Source organism: Lampris incognitus, chromosome 9, assembly GCF_029633865.1.
Source record: "Lampris incognitus isolate fLamInc1 chromosome 9, fLamInc1.hap2, whole genome shotgun sequence".
Lineage (NCBI taxonomy): Eukaryota > Metazoa > Chordata > Actinopteri > Lampriformes > Lampridae > Lampris > Lampris incognitus.
The window spans coordinates 24118118-24140728 of NC_079219.1; the positions used below are offsets into that span (position 1 = coordinate 24118118).

The 22611-nt window shown below is 46.2% G+C and overlaps 1 protein-coding gene across 1 annotated transcript in view; it reads right to left on the bottom strand.

Moving 5' to 3' along the window:
* LOC130118497 (oxysterol-binding protein-related protein 10-like) overlaps positions 1 to 22611 on the bottom strand; it is a 133306-nt gene that overhangs the window by 53892 nt on the left and 56803 nt on the right. Inside the window, exons 6-8 of the mRNA XM_056286950.1 lie at positions 14794 to 14886; positions 12791 to 13157; positions 11426 to 11544 (exon numbers count right to left, since the gene is read on the bottom strand). Coding sequence (XP_056142925.1) covers positions 11426 to 11544; positions 12791 to 13157; positions 14794 to 14886 — 579 coding nt within the window. The remainder of the gene's footprint in view (positions 1 to 11425; positions 11545 to 12790; positions 13158 to 14793; positions 14887 to 22611) is intronic.

Here is a 22611-nt window from a genome sequence, read left to right on the forward strand (position 1 = left end):
CCAGGGATTACCCAATTATCCAATCCTTGGGGGGGGGGGGACAAACTTTCCCATCTGCGAAAAAATAAGTTTTTACATTTGGGTGTCGTATAGCACTACAAAATTTTAAATACAGGTACTCCCTGGGTTACGAACGAGTTCCCTTTTTGAGTGCGTTCTTAAGTCGATTTTGTATGTAAGTCGGAACAGTTACATACAGTTCACATCTAGCATCAATTAGTCAAATGTTTGTCTTTGTATATAGTATATTGAACGTGCATGGAGAAGTAGACACGTTAGCCCTTGGCTAACGGGTCGGAGCCTTTAGTCGAGCGGTTGGCGATGTCTCCCGCGATACAGGTTCGCGTCCCGGCTGCGGCGGTTCCTGTGGTTGTCCCCCGAATTCGCTAATTGGTGTCAGAGGTGGGATGCATGCGGACGCGCTTCCCGAAGGAGAGGGTTAGTGTAACGTGCATGGAGAAGTACGGGTCAGACCCTTTAGTCGAGCGGTTAGCCAGGGCTGCCAAGTTTCAACAAAAGTTAAGAGTGAGACTCTGGCGAGGGGACTTTTGCCGGCGATACTTGGCCTTTTTTTAAAGAGGATTTAGAGGAATATCTGAACTTAAATTAACATTAGGATTAGACTGTTGTGATGTTGTAATGTGATGTTGGCCTCCTCCTCATGCTCTCTCTCTTTACTCGGAATAGTGAACACATAAGAAATATTGTCAATTGCTAGAAAGAATAGAATACACAGAGTCCAAGCCTACATTAGAATGTCGGATGTCATTATTCAGTCTTATTCTGTCATTTGTATTCAGGGAGCTCCTCTCAACCCAATTATTTGTGCAACTTAAAAACCAGTTTCCTGCTGTTTTACATAGTGTTCATAATTGACCAGCACAAGTAGAAATGAAAACAATTGTAACAAGAATTTAGACAAATAAAATAAATTTATTTATAAAATTTCCATGAATACAGAACCAGAACAATAATATAAAAAATAAAATAAAGTGCATTTCTTTGTTTGTTCAGAGCACAAGGCTCAAACTATGAATTCAAGCAGTTCCTTTAACCCTTGGGCACCCCTCCAGAAAATCATGACGTTTTACACTCGGTGCAAAAAATGTTCAGTTCCTTAAAAGTGCTATAAAAATATTACACATTAATATTTTGTTCACTTTCAATGCATTAAATCTTTTGACCAACTTCAATACTGATCATAACTATTAAATTTACAAGTATTTCTTAAGTAATTTTAACCCGTTAATGTCTTTTTGGGAACATAAAACCTTAATTATTTAATGAGAAAAACATGAAATATGACATATTTTCCATATACTAATTGCAACCGGGAATTTTTTGGGGGATGGGTGGCAACCCTAGTTAAACCCACCAAATGACACAATTGTAGAGCCGAAGGAACGGAGAAGACCGTAGGTTCACACTTTAGCCGTGTAGGCAACTTTCTTTAATCCACGGTAAATCAGAGAGACAACCAAACCACAGCTCGACTGAGCGGAGGTGGCAAGAATGACCAGAAAACTGGCTGGACAACCATAACTTAACCCTGCGTTAACCTGCCAGGGCAGCCATGACTTAACCCTTAGTTCCTGGGTTGAATTCTGTCCCCAATATGTGTCCACCACATGAGCTCCCCCAGAAGTCGCCCTAGTAATCGAAGTCAGGCAGGCGCGGGGGGACGACAGGCCGTCCGCGGCGGCTCCGGATAACAGGGGCCGGAGTGTCTCTGGGAGGCATTGACACGGGCCTGTGGAGGTCGGCCTGAGGAGCAGAAGAGGCAGCTCGGGCCTCCACGGGGGGAGGAGGCGGAGCCGGGGGACGACCGCGACGAGGAGGTTGGGATAACTCCAACGGCTGCGTCAAGTCCAGGTGTGCGGGTTTAACTCGGTCCACTGAAACATGCTCGGCCGTGCCCCCAAAATCCACCACCAGGTGCTTAGTTCCCCGTTCCAGGACGCGGAAGGGGCCGTCATAAGGGGGTTGCAGAGGGGGGCGGTGTGCGTCGTGACGGATGAACACGTAGTCCGCTGACTGCAGACCTGGGGGCACCTGGGACACCGGAGCGCCGTGTTGGGCGGTAGGGACGGGTGTGAAAGCTCTGACCCCATCCAGCAAGGAGGCTCGTTGGTCCACAGCTGACCAGGGACGCGTTGCATTGGGCATGAAATCGCCTGGGACTCGCAGCGGCGTGCCGTACACCAGCTCCGCAGAGGAGGCTTGTAGGTCTTCCTTCGGGGCGGTCCGCAGGCCCAGCATGACCCATGGGAGCTTGTCGACCCAGTTGCAGTCCTTGAGAGTAGCCCGAAGCGCAGCCTTCATGGACCGGTGGAAGCGCTCACATAGGCCGTTCGCCTGAGGGTGGTAGGCGGTAGTGCGATGAAGCTTGACGCCCAGAGCCTCACCCACAGCATTCCATAGCTCTGAGGTAAACTGTGGCCCGCGGTCAGATGAAAGGTCGGAAGGCGTACCGAAACGTGAGACCCACGACCCAATAAAAGCCCGGGCCACATCAGCAGACGTCGTGGATGCCAGGGGAACAGCTTCAGGCCAGCGCGTAGTCCTGTCCACCACAGTGAAGAGGTAGGTGAACCCATGGGAGGGGGGTAGGGGACCAACCAGGTCGACGTGGACATGGTCAAATCGTCTCTCCGGCACTGCGAAGCGTTCCAGGGGCGCCTTAATGTGGCGGTGTATCTTAGCCCGCTGACAGGCAACACACGAGTCGGCCCACGCTTTCACGTCTCTCTTAAGTCCCTCCCACACAAACTTAGCAGAGGTCAGGCGCACGGATGGCTTACCGCCTGGATGAGAGAGGCCGTGCACAGCTTCAAATACGGGGCGTCTCCAGCTGTGCGGGACGATGGGCCTGGGCTGTCCTGTGGAGACGTCACACAGGAGGGTGACACCTGTGTCGCTGAAAGGAACGTCCTGCAGGCGGAGCCCCGTGTCGGAGGCCCGGAGACGGAGGATGCTCGGGTCCGTGGCCTGGTCAGCAGCCATCTGTGCATAGTCAAGGCCTAGGTGGACCGCTCCAATCACTGCCCTAGAGAGGCAGTCAGCTACCTGGTTAGACTTACCAGCGACGTGCTGGATGTCGGTAGTGAATTCCGAAATGTAGGAGAGTTGTCGCTGCTGGCGAGCGGACCATGGCTCGGCCGTCTTGGACATGGCAAACGTGAGGGGCTTGTGGTCCACGTACGCAGTAAACTCGCGGCCCTCTAGCAGGAAACGGAAATGCCGGACGGCGAGCCAGAGACCGAGGAGTTCCCTGTCAAAAGTACTATACTTGCGCTCTCGGGGTGTAAGCTGGCGACTGAAAAAGGTCAAAGGCTGCCAAGCCCCCCCCACCCACTGTTCGTGAACCGCACCAACAGCATAGTCCGATGCATCCGTGGTTATGGAAATAGGCGCTGTAGGTGAAGGATGCGCTAGCAGGGTAGCCTGGGAGAGCGCAGCTTTAGTCTCGGTGAACGCACGGTCCCGCTCTGCTGTCCAGTCGACCGCCTGGTTGGGGGACTTGCCTTTCAGCGCCTCGTACAGTGGCCGGATGATAAAGGCGGCTCGGGGAATGAAGCGGTGGTAGAATGTCACCATCCCGATGAACTCCCTGAGCGCACGAGCTGTTTGGGGGCGCGGAAAGGCCGCCACCGCTTCCACCTTTGAGGGCAGGGGGACTGCCCCGTCCCCAGTGATGCGGTGCCCGAGGAAATCAATGGCTGTCAGCCCGAACCGGCACTTCGCCGGGTTGACGATCAGCCCATGCTGGCTGAGGCGTGTGAAGAGGGCATGAAGATGGGACAGGTGTTCTTCCTCGGAGGCGCTGGCGATGAGTATGTCGTCCAAATAGACGAAGATGAAAGGAAGGCCACGGAGCACTGAATCCATCAGCCGCTGAAAGGACTGGGCCGCGTTTTTGAGTCCAAATGGCATTCGTAGGAATTCAAATAGGCCGAATGGGGTAGTCACCGCTGTCTTGGGGATGTCTTAGGGGTGCACGGGAACTTGATGATAACCACGGACCAGGTCGACTTTTGAGAAGACGCATTTGCCAGACAGGTTTGCAGAAAAGTCCTGGATATGCGGGACAGGATAGCGGTCGGGCGTGGTGGCGTCATTTAGTCGGCGGTAGTCCCCGCATGGGCGCCAACCTCCATCAGGCTTAGCGACGATGTGGAGTGGGGACGCCCACGGGCTGTCAGAGCGGCGGATGATCCCCATGCGTTCCAGGTGCTCGAACTCAGACTTGGCAATGGCGAGTTTGGCGGGGTCGAGACGCCTGGCTCTGGCGTAGACCGGGGGCCCCTTCGTAGCAATGTGATGCTCCACCCCATGCTTAGCGGTGGGTGCAGAGAAGGTAGGCTGGGTGAGGTCAGGGAACTCAGCGAGGAGGCGGTTGAACTTGTCTGCCTCTGAGAGAGAGTTGGCTAGACCTGCATAGGCCGCTTCCCTCCGCGTACATGCGAAGGAGGAGAAGGTTAAGGCATCGACCAGACGGCTGTTCTGAATGTCCACTAGCAAACCGTAAGCGCACAAAAAATCAGCTCCGAGGAGGGGAAGCGTTACATTGGCCATGACGAACTCCCACGTGAAACGTTGTCCACCAAAACACAGTTCTACAGACCGCACGCCGTAGGTGTGGATAGGGCTGCCGTCAGCCGTCGCCAACTGGGGGCCCCGCTCCCCGCCCATGATGTCGACGTCAGTAGCAGGGAGCACGCTTCTCTGTGCGCCCGTGTCACAAAGAAATCGCCGACCGGAGATGGTGTCGAGGATGAAGAGTAGCCTGCTCGTATCGCCAACACTCATGGCCACTACTGAGTGTTGGCCCTCCCGTTTCCCGTCGGCCTGTAGTTGCAGGGGGAACGGCACCGTTTAGCTTTCGCACCAAATCGAGCGTGGTACATACAGAGTCCAGAGGGCTTGTAGCGGTCTGATGCTGTGGCGCCACCGTCGGGCCACGCCCGCGATGTCGGCGGGGGGCCAGTGAAGGTAGGAGCCAGCACCCCGGCATGGGAGGAACGTTGTGTAGCGACGAAGAATCGGTCAGCCTCCTTTGCCAGCTCACGGGGATCAGTGATGGTGGAGTTAGCGAGCGCAGCCTGGACGTGGGGCGGCATGTTGCGCAGAAACAGCTCCATAAACAGGAAACATGGCTTTTCTTGACCCAGTAGGTTTAACATCCTGCTCATTAGCTCCGATGGTTTGCCATCTCCCAAGCCCTGAATTGCGAAGAGGCGACGTGCTCTCTCCGTTGTTGACAGTTCAAAAGTTTCAAGGAGGAGATGTTTAAGTGCGGCGTATTTACCATCGGCCGGTGGGTTGGTTATGAAACAGCTTATCCTGGAAGCCGTAGCGCCCCCCAGCGCTGCCACTACGTAGTAGTACCTGGTCTCGTCTGCTGTTATGTCTCTGAGCGCGAACTGTGCCTCAGCCTGCGCGAACCATGTAGCCGCGGAAGACTCCCAAAACTCCGGCAGTTTAATTGCAACGGCGTTCGTAGCCATAATGTGTGTGGTTTCAGAAAACTTATCCGAAAACCGACGTCGGGGTCACCAGTGTAGAGCCGAAGGAACGGAGAAGACCGTAGGTTCACACTTTAGCCGTGTAGGCAACTTTCTTTAATCCACGGTAAATCAGAGAGACAACCAAACCACAGCTCACTGAGCGGAGATGGCAAGAATGACCAGAAAACTGGCTGAACAACCATAACTTAACCCTGCGTTAACCTGCCAGGGCAACCATGACTTAACCCTTAGTTCCTGGGTTGAATTCTGTCCCCAATATGTGTCCACCACACAATAGTCATTTCAACAAACATTGACATACCCGATCTCAAATGTTCTAACAGACACTGAGCTAAACTTCTGCTCTGGAAAGTTAAAAGTTTAGAATTTTAGATTTAGACAAAATAAATCACATCCTGGTTTTTATAAAAAAAAATCATCACCTCATGTCAAGAACTATTAGATCAATTTCATTCAATAACACATTCAGAGATTTATCAGTGAACCAAGTATAACAGAAACCAAAACAGGACATTCGCCAAAAAGGAAAGCTATTGTTCTTCTACAGATTTCTGACAAGTGACTGTTCGAATATTTTCCTTTTTAACTGCGAGATATCACAGCAGCCTGTGTAAGGTTACTCCTGCTCGGACTGAGTGATTATAACGCATTTTATTCTATAAAACTAACGTATTTACTATTTCGTATGATCAAAATGAAACGATTACCTACCGTTTTCTTTCTTCTTATTCCTCTTCTTCTTCTTCTTCTTCTTCTTCTTCAGTGGGGTCTTCTTCTTGTGAAGCTCTTTTATTTTATTTTATTTTATTTCGTGGCGTTGGCGCTATGACCCGCCCTACTCTGCCTCTGATTGGTTGATACTCGTGATTGCCTTTCATTGATTGGGTTGGTTAGATTTAGGCATGAGGACTGATGATTGGTTAAGGTTAGGGTAAGAATATCTGGGTCAGCCAATCAGAGGCAGAATAGGGCGGGCTCACCCCGGAAAGCCAGTGACGGACCCGAACTACGGCAAGCCGCAAGCAGCATAGCAAATTGTGGAAATATTATATAGAAGTGAAGGGAAAACGTTTATGAGCGTGTGAAATAGCAAGTGTGGCGTGTGAGCGTGTGAAGAGGCATAATTGCGTGACTCTCACTCCCAAAGGGTGAGACTTGGCAGCCCTGGGTTAGCGATGTCTCGGGTTCGCGTCCCGGCTGCAGCGGTTCCTGTGGTTGCTCCTGAATTTGCTACATTATATTTTACCTAAAACATCATAAATATAATAATGCAGTAAAAACAATAAACGTAACTACAGTATAGAATTTATAATTGCGAGAGAGAATGTGTGTATAGGTATAAAGAAACATTTAAAAACCCATTTATTATATTTCTTACATTTGAAACTATCCACCTGCCACTGTCCCCGGAGCGGGTCGCGACCAGTGGAGGCCGGCCGTTTGACACCAGAAATGAGATCCCGCTCGGGGCTCGCCTCCCCGCCTCACCGGGTAAGTGGAAAAAATTATAAGAGCGTTTCACCGCTCTCTGAACGCTTTATTATTTTCACTTTTGTTTCAATTGTGATCGTTTTCCTTTTCTTCGATGTATCACCATCACTTGCATCAGATTTACACTTTGAAGCCGTAAACCTCGTAACCTGAAAATTTTAAATCAAACCACAACGCACAGAACGTTCAGGCGATCCGACTTAAAATGGCGACGACAGCGTGGCGTTTGTTCTCCCTCTCTCGGGCCAACGAACCGCCTAAAACGCGCAGTGTTTTGAACGTCGCGCAAAGTACTCCGTCCGTTCGTTAGTACTCACCATTGTGTGTAACTCAATTTTTTAAAACATTAGGCTTTACGGAGGTCTGTTCGTAAGTACGGGAGTTCGTAAATCGGGGACTACCTGTATGTACGTTGGAATCCAAATTATGTATTTTTTTTCATCCGGGTACATGAAGTAGAATAAAATTAAAGTATTCTCTTTTTTCTATGAGGACCTCCTTACAACAGGAAAAAGGTCACTTGATGGCTCAGGGCCCCACTTTGAAAACCACTATGGAGCACATTTGTCTTTCTAGTGCTTTAAGCCTGGGCTCAAAGTTTTCACCGGCTGTAGAAAACTGCTTATTTTCTTTTTTTCTAGATAAATTATCAAGACATTTCTTTCATTGACTGCTACTATATACTATAAATATGTCCACAATCAAAACAATGTAAGTTGAGTAGAGGTACTGAGATAAAGTTAGTCATGTGTGTCCAAAATGCCATCTGCAACTGCTATGTGCTGCCCTCTTGTGTTTAATAAGAACACTGCAGTGGAACCATGTGGGTTGGGGGAGATACAGGAGAAAAAGCCACGTGAGAAGAGCCTATCTTTTTCTCACACACATCATATATATATATGCAGTAATTTGTCATCATGTAAGCTAAATTTCCCTCTATTCTCCTCTTTCACTGCCCTCGTCCTGATGGTATGCTGGTGCTCTTAATGTTGCTTCCAGCCTCTTCCTTTGCTTCCTTCTCTTGTCATGTAAAACTCTACTTTTGCTCCGAGCCAGATTTCCTTCCAACCTTCTTTGAGATTGACTGCCCGGTTAGTGGAAGCAGTGGGGCCCTGTACAGCTGCCCAAAATCAAAGCTGAGTGTTTTGTGTGTGTGTGTACGTGTGTGTGTGTGTTCATATGCTTCTGAATAATCAGACCTTCGCCACATCTGAGGAAAAAAAAAAAAAAGAAGAATTGGGTCACATTTCAGATGTAATGTACACATAGCCTAGATGTAGTGAGATCATTGTTGCATATCTAGTCATTCAATGGATGCATTAGCCTTATTAACTGCACATTCAAAGTGTAATTAAGTCACTGCAACGGGTCAGTAAAGCATGTGTTCAAGGAAAGTATCTGTCAATTTGTTAAGATTGTGTTCTTCTATTATCGTGACTTGAAGATTCAAGTACATTTTAGGAGCAAATATTTTAATCCAAGAATACAGGTCATTCAACACGGTTCTCAAACTTTTTCCTCACAACTGAATGTTAGACCTTTCCAAAATGGCTGTTAAAATGTTGATTTATAGTCATTATAATTGTCTATGTTCACTCCAGATCCAAGCCCTGCTAATGGCATTTCTTAAAAGTTGGATTCAAAGTTGGCTGTGGGGCCATTTGGTTTTTAAACAGTAGTGCAGCTGTTCTACTTTGGGAACAAGGTTGAAATGTACAGAAAACACAGACAGGACCAACACACTTCAAGAGAAAATGGGGACAGGGAGACAGAAACAGGTTTGGGAGAGGTGGGACAGGAAAGAACCAGAAAAAGGAATTCCTTTTCCTCAATGGGGCATTAGCATCTCTGAGTCACACATATGCATACAGATATACCGTAAACATACATGTGCACGTGCACACACACACACACACACACACACACACACACACACACACACACACACACACACTAGGGCCGATTCACAAGGCCTAACATCTGCCATCAATACAATGTCAACTGAAACAAAACAACCCCACAGGTGGAGCAGGGGACAGAGAGTTTGTGTGTGAGACCACCAGCTGACAACTAAACACTCTGATATACTGTGATTTAATGTCCACTGACCATGTCCTTACATCATTTTTTCCTCTTTCCATTTTTCATATGCTTTTGTGTGGCAGTAGTAGCCACACTCTGTGGTAGTAGCTAGCTAGCTAGTTACTGTGTCACACTGTCACGTCAGGTGTGTGTGTGTGTGTGTGTGTGTGTGTGTGTGTGTGGCATTGGGGGGGATACAAAGTGAGAATGGAAATAATAATAATAATAACAGTAATAATAATAAATTAAACTTATATAGCGCTTTTCTAACACTCAAAGTCGCTTTACAATAAACGGGGTGAAACAAGACAACAGATAACACAAACATACAGGGGTGGATGGGAAGGGGGGCTACGAGAAAAGAAACAAATTATTTAAAAGGCGCTGGATGGGGGCGCCCTGGTGGCTCACTTAGTTGAGCGCGTACCACATATAAGGCTGAGTCCTTAACACAGCAGGCTGGTTTTGAATCTAGCCTGGGCCCTCTGCTGCATGTCATCCCTTGTCTTTCCTGTCTCTCTCTACCCAATAAAGGTGGAAAGTGCCAAGAAATAATCTTAAAAAAAGGCACTGGATTATTTACACGATATTGTGTATTATTAATATATCAATATTTAATTGTTTTTAGAATATCACAGTTTTCATCAATACTGGTATATCACAACACCCCTAACACACACACACACACACACACACTCGTTTCACTATCCTTATGAGGATCCCTCATTGACTACATTCATTTCCTAGCCCTTAACCCTAACCTTAACCATGCAAACTACATGCCTAACCCTAACCCTTACCCTAACCTTAACGTAACCCTAATTCTAACCTTAACCCTAAAACCAAGTCGTAACCCTAAAATACACCCTTTTACTTGTTAGGACCTCTAAAATGTCAACACAAGGTAGGTGGTTTCTGGTTTTTCTATCCTAATGAGGACATTTGATCCCCATTAGGATATATAAACTTGTACACACACACAGGCACACTCTTGTACTTCTAAATTTTTGAGGTCCCCTCATTGACTATATATTCATTCCCTAGCCCTTAAGCCTAACCTCAACCATCATAACTACATGCCTGACCATAACCCTTATCCTGATTCTAACCTTAACCCTAAACCCAGGTCCTAACTGTAAAATCGACCATTAAAGAGATGAGGACTGGCCTAAATGTCCAGACTTTGCAAAGATGTCCTCACTCTGATGGTTAAAAACTCAAATTGGTCCTCACAAAGATGGAAGTACAAGAACACACACCCACACAGATTGGTGTGTGACTCAGTGTGGTCCTGGATGAGCACTCATTCTACAACAGAGCTAATTAGGAGACTTCCAGCCATCCTATGTTGCCCATTTGACAGGCAAAGCACACTTTCTTGCCGTTTTTGTGTGTTCCATCTCTCCTTCACACTCCGTTTATTATGCTTATCCTCTCTTCCAGTCCACATTGTTTATCAAAATCTGGATCAATACCCAAGGGATGACTGCGAGAAGAAACAAGTGGGTCACTCAAATCCTTTTGGAAAACTTTATATTCAAACTATTGAACCATAGAAAATGATTCAACCAACACTTTTAGAAAAACACTCAAAACCACAATTGCCTAAAGACTTTGTCTCTCTCTCTCTCTCTCGATCCCTCCCAACTAACCAACCCCCCCCCCCCCCCCCCACACACACACACACACACTGGCATGGCCGTATGGCTCCACCCAGCAGTGTTCAAAGCTTCCCTGCGGGGTAATTCAACAGATCACCACCACTTCCTCTCTCTGTGCTTTAAGACAAACACCAACCCCCTGAACAAGTTGTAGTCATGTAGTTGATATAAAACTCCACATGGGTCTTCATCCATTGTCTTCAGTCACCCACTGATAACATGACCATTGAAAATAGCAAGATACACGTTTAATCAGAGGGAAGTGGGCAAGTGTAAAGGGAACCGTTTGAGCCAAATGAAAAGTGAGTGACTCAAACAACCACAAGCCTCATGACTGTGATCTTGAATTCAGTTGCAAGAAACCACCCAAGTCATGAAAAAATATGGCGCGTATCAAACTTCAGGAATAAAAGACCATAAGGATGTCATTTAATATACACTATTTTTAACTCTATTTTTGGCAATCTGAAATTCAACCTAAAGTCTTAATGAATCACCAATGGACAGGGTATGAATTATGAAGTCCATCGTACCCTTGCTTTGACAGCTCTGGCATGAATCTCACCAACACCAATTATCATTATGAATTAAGTGCAAGGAGTAAATAATATGAAAGAAAGCAAATTATGAAATAATTTAACAGGGTTGTGTAACTCAAACTACCTCTGCGCTCAGGTCCAAGTCCTTGTGTCTTTGGGTGGGAGGGAGAGAGGAAGAGAAAGGAGAGACTCCACCGTTTTTCACCTTGTCAGAGGGAGACCTGGACCGCCTGGTGGGACTATCTGAAAAGGAGACAAAACACAACAGCACCACCATCAGTTCCATGGCTGTTTGCTGTTGTGTGCTGCGGAGGCAACATTGAGGTGGGGGATGCCAGCAAGCTCAGCAAACAGGTGAAAAAGGCCAAGTCCGTTGTAAGGCTTAGCCTTGGTTTAGCTATACAATCGAGCTTAACACCATCTAAGGTAATACCTCCCACCCTCATCATGACTAGTTATGCAAAGCAGTTGATTTCAATTCATAAACTCAGCCTCCAGTTGATGTACCAAGGAGTGCAATAAGTGCTCATTGATGCCAACAGCAAAATTGCCTGCAAATATGTCCTACAACAGGTGCCCCAGCCTCAGCTTGGTGTCCTGCGTGGTGTCCAAGTAGTGCTCTGGTCTATCATCTACATTATTTCTGTTATCCTGCGTTCTGGACTGCTCTGTGAATCTGCCCTGCTTGGCGCAGTCTGATCTGAATTCACATATACACATATTTCCGAATCCATTTTAGTGCAGATGTTGTTTCCATCCTTAAATGTCACAGATAATATGTTTAGCTAATAATGCATTCGCCGGCCTGGGCCCATCTCTGTCCATATATGCTTCCACTGTTAAACATGATTAATTGACCCGTCTAGAGTTGAAAATCTGGGCTGTAAATCTTATCATGGTTAGCCAAGTGGGCACATTTGCAAAGCCTGTAAATGTACTCGAACTCTGAAACAGATATCTTCATCTGTGAACCGTAATCATCTGATAAAGAACTTTTCTTAGCCTGGAACCATCTTTATTGTCACTATCTTCTATTAATCATATAATCTCAAGTATAAAAAAAATGATTTATTCGTGTGTGTTTGTATTTTGTGATTCAGCGATGTACTTTGAATCTTATATGATAGCCAGCACAATGTGCAATTTTCTGCAAAGAAATGTCTGGCTTATGTACAGGGCAGAGGGAGGACAAGTGGCAATTAATTTCTCCATCCCTTTCCCTGAATCAAGAAGGTGAGGGAAATTAGCTGGAAAAAACATCCTGTTAATTTAGAAGAAATGGGACACTGGGTTAAGTGAATGAGAATGACCTGTAATTTCTATTGAGTCTTAATAAATGTGTGTGTGTGGGGGGGGGGTGAGAAGACCAAGAAATTGAGAATAAAGAAGAATGGACAGAAAGAATGGAGAGAAAGCAAAGGAAAAGAAAACTAATGTTCATCTGCGACTTCATCCACTCACTTATCGGAAAATACGCCATTCAACTCACCACCGTGTGCTTGACCCTGACCCTGTACGTGGTGATGTTGGCCACTTCCTCTCCTTCCGCTGTGACTGTGTTTGGGACTCTGACTCTGGCTGAAGCCAGTTGGTCTTTGGCTACAGGACCCAATGCTGCCCGGCTCCCTTTGGTTCACACTCGAACTGCGGAGCTGACCTGAGGATTTGACGCTCTCGGTCGGCACCGCTTGGCTCAAAGAGGCGCTGTTGTGGCTGGGGCTGGCGATGTGGGTCTGGCTGTGTGTGCCATGGTGCTGCATGGCGAGGGCCTGGCTGACGTTGTGCTGGAGCATATTGAGGCACTCGCCAAGACAGCTCAGAGTGGCAGCGGAGGTGGCCTTTAAAAGCAACAGGTCCTGGACCAGTGAGTGAAAGTTATGACAAAGAGAAACAAAAAGAAGGGGAAGGAGAGAGGAGAAGAATCAGAACCAGAAGAGGAAGAAAAAGAAGAAAAGGAAAAAAAGCAAAGATAGGAAACAAAGAAGAGCAAAAAGAAAGGGAGAAAAACCTAAAATGTTTTAAAAAAAAACATGTTTGAAGCAAGCGTAAACTGTTCTAAAACATGTTTTTCACATTATTTTATTAAATCGTTATCCCACTACGAGCAAGGCTTACAAAAATGACACATTTGATTTTAAAAACAAATGAATTCCTATATTTTGAAGACAATGTGAAATGGCATTCAGAGCAAATCTCGCTTCCGTGATGTATTTCCAAGCAAAATAGGATATTAGGGTGGAGCAAAGCACCAGGACGGATGTGATTTGATCCATCAGGATCTGACTGGATCATGCAAAACTTTTTATAACATTATTGGTTGAAATGTCGCTTGCACGGACTTGGTGATGCAATCACAAAAACCTGGCTGTTTTATAGGAAATTATGGTGATCAGGTTTTGATGTAAAATTAGTTAAAAAACATATTTTTGTGATTAGTTTTGACATAAGTTGTTGAAAAGGTGTATCGTTTGACTGGAGAAATGAGATAATAAGGTAAATGTCAATTTCACATTGTCTTCAAATGTTATGAGCAAGTGGAATGACATTTTTGTTTTTAAAACATTTTTTGGACTTTTCCCCCTTTTTCTCCCAAATTGTATCTGGCCAATTACCTCACTCTTCCAAGCTGTGGAGCCGTCCCAATTGCTGCTCCACCCCCTCTGCCAATCCGGGGAGGGCTGCAGACTACCACATGCTTCCTCCAATACATGTGGAGTCGCCAGCTGCTTCTTTTCACCTGGCAGTGAGGAGTTTCGTCAAGGGGATGTAGCAAGTGAGAGGATCACGCTATTCCCCCCAGTTCCCCCTCCCCTCCGAACAGGCGCCCTGACCGACCAGAGGAGGCGCTAGTGCAGAAACCAGGACACATACCCACATCGGGCTTCCCACCCACAGACACAGCCAATTGTGTCTGTAGGGACGCCCAACCAAGCCGGAGGTAACACAGGGATTTGAACTGGCGATCCCCATGTTGGTAGGCAACAGAATAGACCACTACACTACTTGGATGCCCATCAGCTCTGTGTTTCTAATGCATGATCATGATTTTGTTTCCTTCATCAGCTTTATAAAAATGAGAGAAGATTTCAACAAGCAGAACCCTTTGGAAACCCGAATTGGTGCTGGATCCAAAAGAATACGTTTGAGGCTATTTTAAATGACTGTTTCTAATGAGTAACCTGTTTCAACAATCTGTTATAGAAAACTTGATTAGGTTTTAGTTAAGTGATGCTTTCACTGCCCTTTTTTTGACCTTACAAATTTCATCAAAAAATGCTGGTCTTAACTAAGTCGTCTTGATCATATACCTGAAGTTCTCAAGATTGGATAGCAGAGAATGAGTAACATACAGGAGCGGCTATGGAGCAGGTATGTGCAGCCAATAAGGCTGGACAACTACAATGGTCAAACTTGTAAAACTGTCAATGAGGGATCGTTACACTCTTAATGATAATGTTGTCAGGCCATGATGGTCTCAGTCTGGTCTCTTACCTCATCCAGAGAGGAGATAGGTCCACCTCGCGGAGGCAGGGATTCGATAGAGTTCACCAGGTTTTTCTGCTGGCCTTCAGCCTGGCTTATTATCTAAACATGGGCAGAGACAAACGTATAACCCAAAGTTTGCTTAGTTATCTACAACTTATGTCTTTGTTTTTTTTAATGTTTTTTTTTTCACGTTTTCAAATTTATTAATGCATACTCATACAAAGCTATGTCTAAGATCATAGAAATCACTTCCCCCTCCCTTTTTCTCCCCAATTGGATCCGGCCAATTACCCCACTCTTCCGAGCTGTCCCGGTGGCTGCTCCACTCCCCTCTGCTGATCTGGAGAGGGCTGCAGACTACCACATGCCTCCTGCGATACATGTGGAGTCACCAGCTGCTTCTTTTCACCTGACAGTGAGGAGGTTCGCCAGGGGGACCGTAGCGCATGGGAGGATCACGTTATTCCCCCCAGTTCCCTCTTCCCCCTGAACAGACGTCCCAACTGACCAAGGGAGGTGCTAGTGCAGTGACCAGGACACATACCCACATCCGGCTTCCCCCACAGATATGGCCAATTGTGTCTGTAGGGACACCCAACCAAGCCAGAGGTAACGCGGGGATTCAAACCGGCGATCCCCGTGTTGGTAGGCAACGGAATAGACCGCTATGCCACCTGGATGCCCAATCATAGAAATCTTATGTCAAATCTGCATTAGGCTAGATGTTTGCTTTAACATGAAGGATAGACAAAGAAAAAGTTTGAAATGCATATGGAAATTTTAATGATTCACCATTTGGCCCAACAACAGAGTAAGCATCTCCAGGACAGCAGTGGGCTCTTTTAAAATACGAGACCTTTGTTTAGTGTGGTGGGAAAATTGGTTCCGCTCAATCATGTAATTTTTGAGCGTCCACTTTGGGTTTATCGCCAACTAAATAAGGCCGCACTTTAGTTGCTTGCCTTTTTACATGTCACCTGGCAACTTCCCATCACTTCCACAACCTCACACACACACAAACACAGTTACACAAATATTGAAACACAAAAACATCAAATCTTGACAACATATGCAGGTTGGGCTGTAGTCAGGCTGCTAACAGGGGTAGACCTTTTTTCCCACAAAAAAGGACTTTTATTCTTCCCAGGATATCTTATGCAAGCCGGTGCTTGACCTATGTCATGGATATTTTAGGCTTCAAAACAGCACATGGTAGTGACTATGAGCCTATTGTATTCCTAAGACAACTGCTGGTTAGTTTCATTTAATGCACTTAAAGCGGCTGTAGACAACTTTTTGCCCCTGGCGTTTCTAAGTGTTTTTATTGTTTGCGCCTATAAAAACGACTATTCCTCTGTGTTTATCCCCATATCTCCTTGCCTGATGCTCTGTTTATGTGAACTGTGTCCACTAACACAACAGTGAGTGAGACATGCAGATGACAGCAAGACCTCACTCACCTCGGATCACGGTGACGTCTGATGGACATCTCGTTTAATGTGCGTGTCCATGTAATGCAAGTTAAATATTCTTTCATGTTTCTCTTACACACCGTTAGAGTTTATATTTAGCCATGATCGTATTCTGCAGCGGTAGTTGTTATTTCCGTCCGTTTACGTGACATGATTCGGAGCTAGCCACTAGCTTATAATAGCCTGTTAGAGTTGTTTTGCTGCATTCTGCTAGCTACTCTTTATGTGTATTACAGTCACTCGTCTTCTGTTTTTATATCCTTGTACAATGAATGTTAATTGATTAGTGACGGTTACAGTGACTATCATTCATATACTGTGCAGTTTGAATGCTTATTCGGTGTTCACTAACTGCTAATTATTAGCCTATTAAACTCTTCATTATTAGTCTTTAGCTCTGCATGCTAGCTGTTATCAGTATAGATAGTTATGTTATTATTATGTTATTTTGGGATTCTGCGGTGTGTAGTAGGGTGTTGTGTGGAGAGAAGAAAGCGTCGGACACAGGGGTTCTGAATTGTGGTTGAGACCGGGTGGCACTTTATTCGCTCACAACAGCTGCTGGTCCATAAGCTTACGAGGTAGTCAAACAAACTCAAAGTTTAGAAAACATGTTCCATTGCAAAAGTCTACTACTACTTTTGGCTGCTCCCATTAGGGGTCGCCACAGCGGATCATCTGTTTCCATCTCTTCCAGTCCTCTGCATCTTCCTCTGTCACACCAGCCACCTGCATGTTCTCTCTCACCACATCCATAAACCTCCTCTTTGGCCTTCCTCTTTTGCTCTTGCCTGGCAGCTCCATATTCAGCATCCTTCTCCCAATATACCCAGCATCTCTCCTCCACATACAGTGCATCCGGAAAGTATTCACACCCCTTCACTTTGCCCACATTTTGTTATGTTACAGCCTTATTCCAAAATTGATTAAATTCCTTTTTTTCCCTCATCAATCTACACACAATTCCCCATAATGACAAAGTCAAAAAGGTTTTGTAGGAATTTTTGCAAATTTATTAAAAATAAAAAACTGAAATATTGCATGTACATAAGTATTCACACCCTTCGCTATGACACTCAAAATTGAGCTCAGGTTCATTCTGTTTTCACTGATCATCCTTGAGATGTTTCTACATCTTGATTGGAGTCCACCTGTAGTAAATTCAATTGATTGGACATGATTTGGAAAGGCACACACCTGTCTATATAAGGTCCCACTGTTGACAGTGCATGTCAGAGCAGAAACCAAGCCTTGAAGTCAAAGGAATTGTCTGTGGACCTCCGAGACAGGATTGTATCGAGGCACAGATCTGGGGAAGGATACAAAACAATTTCTACAGCTTTGAAGGTCCCGAAGAGCATAGTGGTCTCCATCATTCGTAAATGGAAGAAGTTTGGATCCACCAGGACTCTTCCTAGAGCTGGCCGCCCAGCCAAACTGAGCAATCAGGGGAGAAGGGCCTCGGTCAGGGAGGTGACCAAGAACCTGATGGTCACTCTGACAGAGCTCCAGCGTTCCTCTGTGGAGATGGGAGAACCTTCCAGACGGACAACCATCTCTGCAGCACTCCACCAATCAGGCCTTTATGGTAGAATGGCCAGACGGAAGCCTCTGCTCAGTAAAAGGCACATTACAGCCTGCTTGGAGTTTGCCAGAAAGCACCTAAAGGACTCTCAGACCATGAGAAACAAGATTCTCTGGTCTGATGAAACCAAGATTGAACTCTTTGGCCTGAATGCCAAACGTCACGTCTGGAGGAAACCAGGCACCTCTCATCACCTTGCTAATATCATCCCTACAGTGAAGCATGGTGGTGGCAGTATCATGCTGTGGGGATGTTTTTCAGCGGCAGGAACTGGGAGACTAGTCAGGATCGAGGGAAAGATTAATGGAGCAAAGTACAGAGAGATCCTTGATGAAAACCTGCTCCAGAGCGCTCAGGACCTCAGACTGGGGCGAAGGTTTACCTTTCAACACGACAATGACCCTAAGCACACAGCCAAGACAATGAAGGAGTGGCTTCGGGACAAGTCTGTGAATGTCCTTGAGTGGCCCAGCCAGAGCCCAGACTTGAACCCCATTGAACATCTCTGGAAAGACCAGAAAATAGCTGTGCAGCGACGCTCCCCATCTAACCTTACAGAGCTCGAGAGGATCTGCAGAGAAGAATGGGAGAAATAACCCAAATATAGGTGTGCCAAGCTTGTAGCTTCATACCCAAGAAGACTTGAGGCTGTAATCGCTGCCAAGGGTGCCTCAACCAAGTACTGAGTAAAGGGTGTGAATACTTATGTACATGCAATATTTCAGTTTTTTATTTTTAATAAATTTGCAAAAATTTCTACAAAACCTTTTTTTGCTTTGACATTATGGGGTATTGTATGTAGATTGATGAGAAAAAAAAGGAATTTAATCCATTTTGGAATAAGGCTGTAACATAACAAATGTGGGGAAAGTGAAGGGGTGTGAATACTTTCCGGATGCACTGTATGTCCAAGCCATCTCAATCTTGCCTTTCTTGCCTTGTCTCCAAACCATCCAACCTGAGTTATCCCTCTAATATACTCATTCCTAATCCTGTCCTTCTTCGTCGCTCCCAATGAAAATCTTACCATCTTCAACTCTGCCACCTCCAGCTCCGCCTCCTGTCTTTTCGTCAGTGCCACTGTCTCCAAACCATAGAAGATAGCTGGTCTTACAACCATCTTTTAAACCTTCCCTTAAACTCTTGCTGGTACCCTTCTGTCGCAAATCACTCCTGACACTCCTCTCCAACCACTCCACCCTGCCTGCACTCTCTGCTTCACCTCTCTTCTGCATTCCGTGTTACTTTGGACAGTTGACCCCAAGTAAACTCATATGCTTTCGTCACCTCTACTCCTTGCATCCTCACCATTCCCGTCCTCCCTCTCATTCACGCATATGTATTCTGCCTTGCTCCCACTGACTTTCATTCCTCCTCTCCTCAGTGCATACCTCCACCTCTCCAGGCTCTCCTCAACCTGCACCCTACTCGCGCTACAGATCACAATGTCATCTGCAAACATCATAGTCCACAGAGACTCCTGCCTGATCTCATCCGTCAACCTTTCCCTCACCATGCAATCAAGAAAGGGCTCAGAGCTAATCCTTGATGTAATCCCACCGCCACCTTGAATCCAGTTGTCATTCCAACTGCACAGCTCACCACTGTCACACTTTCCTCCTACATATCCTGCACAACTTCTACATACTTCTCTGCAACTCCCGACTTCCTCATACAATACCACACCTCCTCTCTCGGCATTCTGTCATATGCTTTCTCTAAATCCACAAAGACACAATATAACTCCTTCTGGCCTTCTCTGTACTTCTCAATCAACATTCTCAAAGCAAACATAGCATCTGTAGTGATCTTTCATGGCAGGAAACCATACTGCTGCTTGGTAATCATCGCCTCTCCTCTTAGCCTAGCTTCTATTACTCTTTCCCATGTCTTCATGCTGTGGCTGATCAACTTTGTAGTTGCTACAGTTCTGCACATCGCCCTTATTCTTGAAAGTCTGTACCAGTATATACATCTTCTTCACTCCTCAGGTATCCTCTCACTTTCCAAGATTGTGTTAAACAATTTAGTTAAAAACTCCACTGCCATCTCTCCTAAAGATCTCCATACCCCCACAGGTATGTCACCTGGACCAACTGCCTCTTGCTCTTCATCTTCTTCATAGCTGCCCTCACTTCCTCCTTGCTAATCCACCGCACTTCCTGATTCACTATCCCTACATCATCCAACGTTCTCTCTCTCTCTCATTTTCTTCATTCATCAGCCCCTCAAAGTACTCCTTCCACCTTCTCAACACACTCTCCTCACTTGTCAGCACATTTCCATCTCTATCCTTGATTGCCCTAACCTGCTGCACATCCTTCCCAGCTTGGTCCCTCTGTCTAGCCCAGCGGTGGCTAACCATGTGCCGCGGAGAGCCATGTGTATGCAGGTTTTCATTCCAACCCCACTCCACACCAGGTGATTTCACTGATACTTCTTCTTCTTTGGTTGAAGGTTGCTAATCAGTGAAATCACCTGGTGTGGAGTCTGGCTGGAATGAAAACCTGCATACACATGGCTCTCCGTGGCACATGGTTAGCCACCCCTGGTCTAGCCCATCGGTACAAGTCCTTTTCTCCTTCCTTAGTGTCTAACCTCTGATACAACTCACCATACACCTTTTCCTTTGCCACCTCTCTCTTCACTTTACACTGCATCTCCTTGTACTCTTGTCTACTTTCTTCATCTCCCTGACTGTCTCACTTCTTTGCCAACCTCTTCCTCTGTATACTTTGCTGTACTTTCACATTCCACCACCAATTGTCCTTGTCTTCCTTCCTCTGTCCTGATGACACACCAAGTACCTTCCTAGCTGTCTCCCTCACTATTTCTGCAGTGGTTGCCCAGCCATCTGGCAACTCTTCACTACCATCCAGTGCCTGTTTTAACTCCTCCCTGAACTCCCCACAACAGTTTTCCTTTTTCAATTTCCTTCATTAGATCCTTGGCTCTGCCTTCACTCTCTTCCTCTTCTTGGTCTCCAAAGTAATCCTACAGACCACTATCCGATGCAGCCTACCTATGTTGTCCTGTCACCACCTTACAATCTCCAATCCCTTTCAGATTGCGCCTTCTACATAACTCACGGTAGACTTCAAATAGATCCATGATGCGTGTACAAGAGCTGTTCTCGAGGACCTCCTTCAAAGCATGTTGTGAGGCTTCTTTCCCAAGGCTGTCAATGGTCTTCAGTGTCTCATTCAGGTGAACCATGTCATTCCTGTGAGTTTCTTCCAATCAGGACAGGAAACCATTCAAGGTCAGTCGCATGAGAGCCTCATACAGGAGCTTGTGTAGTCGCACTGCCCTGTTGTACTTGCGGCCATCCATAACACCAGCAATTGAGCCTTCTGCAATCATGCCAGACTCAATGCAGAGGTCTTTGAGTCCAGCATCTTGGAAATGCTTTCCTATTATTGCCAGCAGTGTGCAGATGGTGTGGAATACCCCAAGCCTAACGATGATATCATGGAACTTGTCATGGTGTTTCCATGTGATCTCGACAGCCTTCGCATACAGGGCTTGGTCAAAGACACAGACAATCTTCCTCAGGCCTAAGCACTGCATGATGCTCAGTGACTGGTTAAGCACCTCGTTGACAGTAGACATTTGTGTCGCTGGAGCATTGATGGTAGGCAGATAGCCTATATTGTCGGGGATGACCGTCATCTCTCCTCGAGTAAGGATGTTGAAGCCTGTCCAGTTGCTGACTGACTGTTCTTCTTGTTGTGACATGCGTGCTAGGACCCAAAGAAGGTTTTTCTCTCTGGCAAGCTTAGTATTGGCTGCAGTATCGGCATCTGACTTTTTGCTTTGTGGTGGCCCTACCCGTTGTCCAGCATTGTAAGTTGGTAACATTGGTGGGGGTCCATCAATGCTTCTCTTCTTTGTTTTGGGAACAGTGGGCATGGGTTGGACAGGAAGTGGGTTGACTGGCTTTGCTTGCACAGCAATCCCATTGACTCTGTGAGATGTTCCCTCACCACTGACAGTTTCTTCAAGACGGTCGATATTGTCCCAGGCTAAAGTTGTGAATATGCCAGGATGGATGTTAGCTGGAAGGGCAATGCCACTCCCTGATGATGAGAGTTTCTGGAGACACAGGGCAGTGTTGATCTCTTCCATCTGTGAATAGGACACACTGTGACCAAGTCGGTTGAGGATGTTTATCAACTCTACATTTCCTGTCAACGATTTGACACTGAATGGCAGAACAATGTGCTTGGAAGGCTTGGTATTTCCACATGTCACTGCATATACTATGTCATGGCCAAATGACTGCAGAAGGCACTGCACTCTCTGGGATGCATGATCAGGATCATTTGAGCCTGTGAGTAGAGAGTACAGGAAGATAATGAGCGACTCTGGAATGGTAGGACATTCTGCTTCTGGTTTGACTTCAGGCAGCCAAGTTTGAGGAACATCTTGACTTTTAATGTCTGCTCTCAATTTGATGGCTGCTTTGGCTATAACATCTTGTGCACTGACACTTTTCAGGGTCTGCAGCTCCCTTTTGAGAGACTGATTTTCTTTGGCAAGTTCCCTCATGGACAAGTTATCGGGATAGAGGAGGAATTTTCCTTTCTCATCAGGGAATATCTGCAAGGCTCCAGCAAACTCACTCTCCAGGTTTCGCCTTATGTGCTTCTTGGTTGATTCCTTGACTTGGGCAATGCCTTGGGAGTTCATTGAAGCTACCAGTCTAGAAGAGAGATCAGTCATTGTCATCACTTGAGGATTGCCAAAAAGCTCCATCCTGATGAA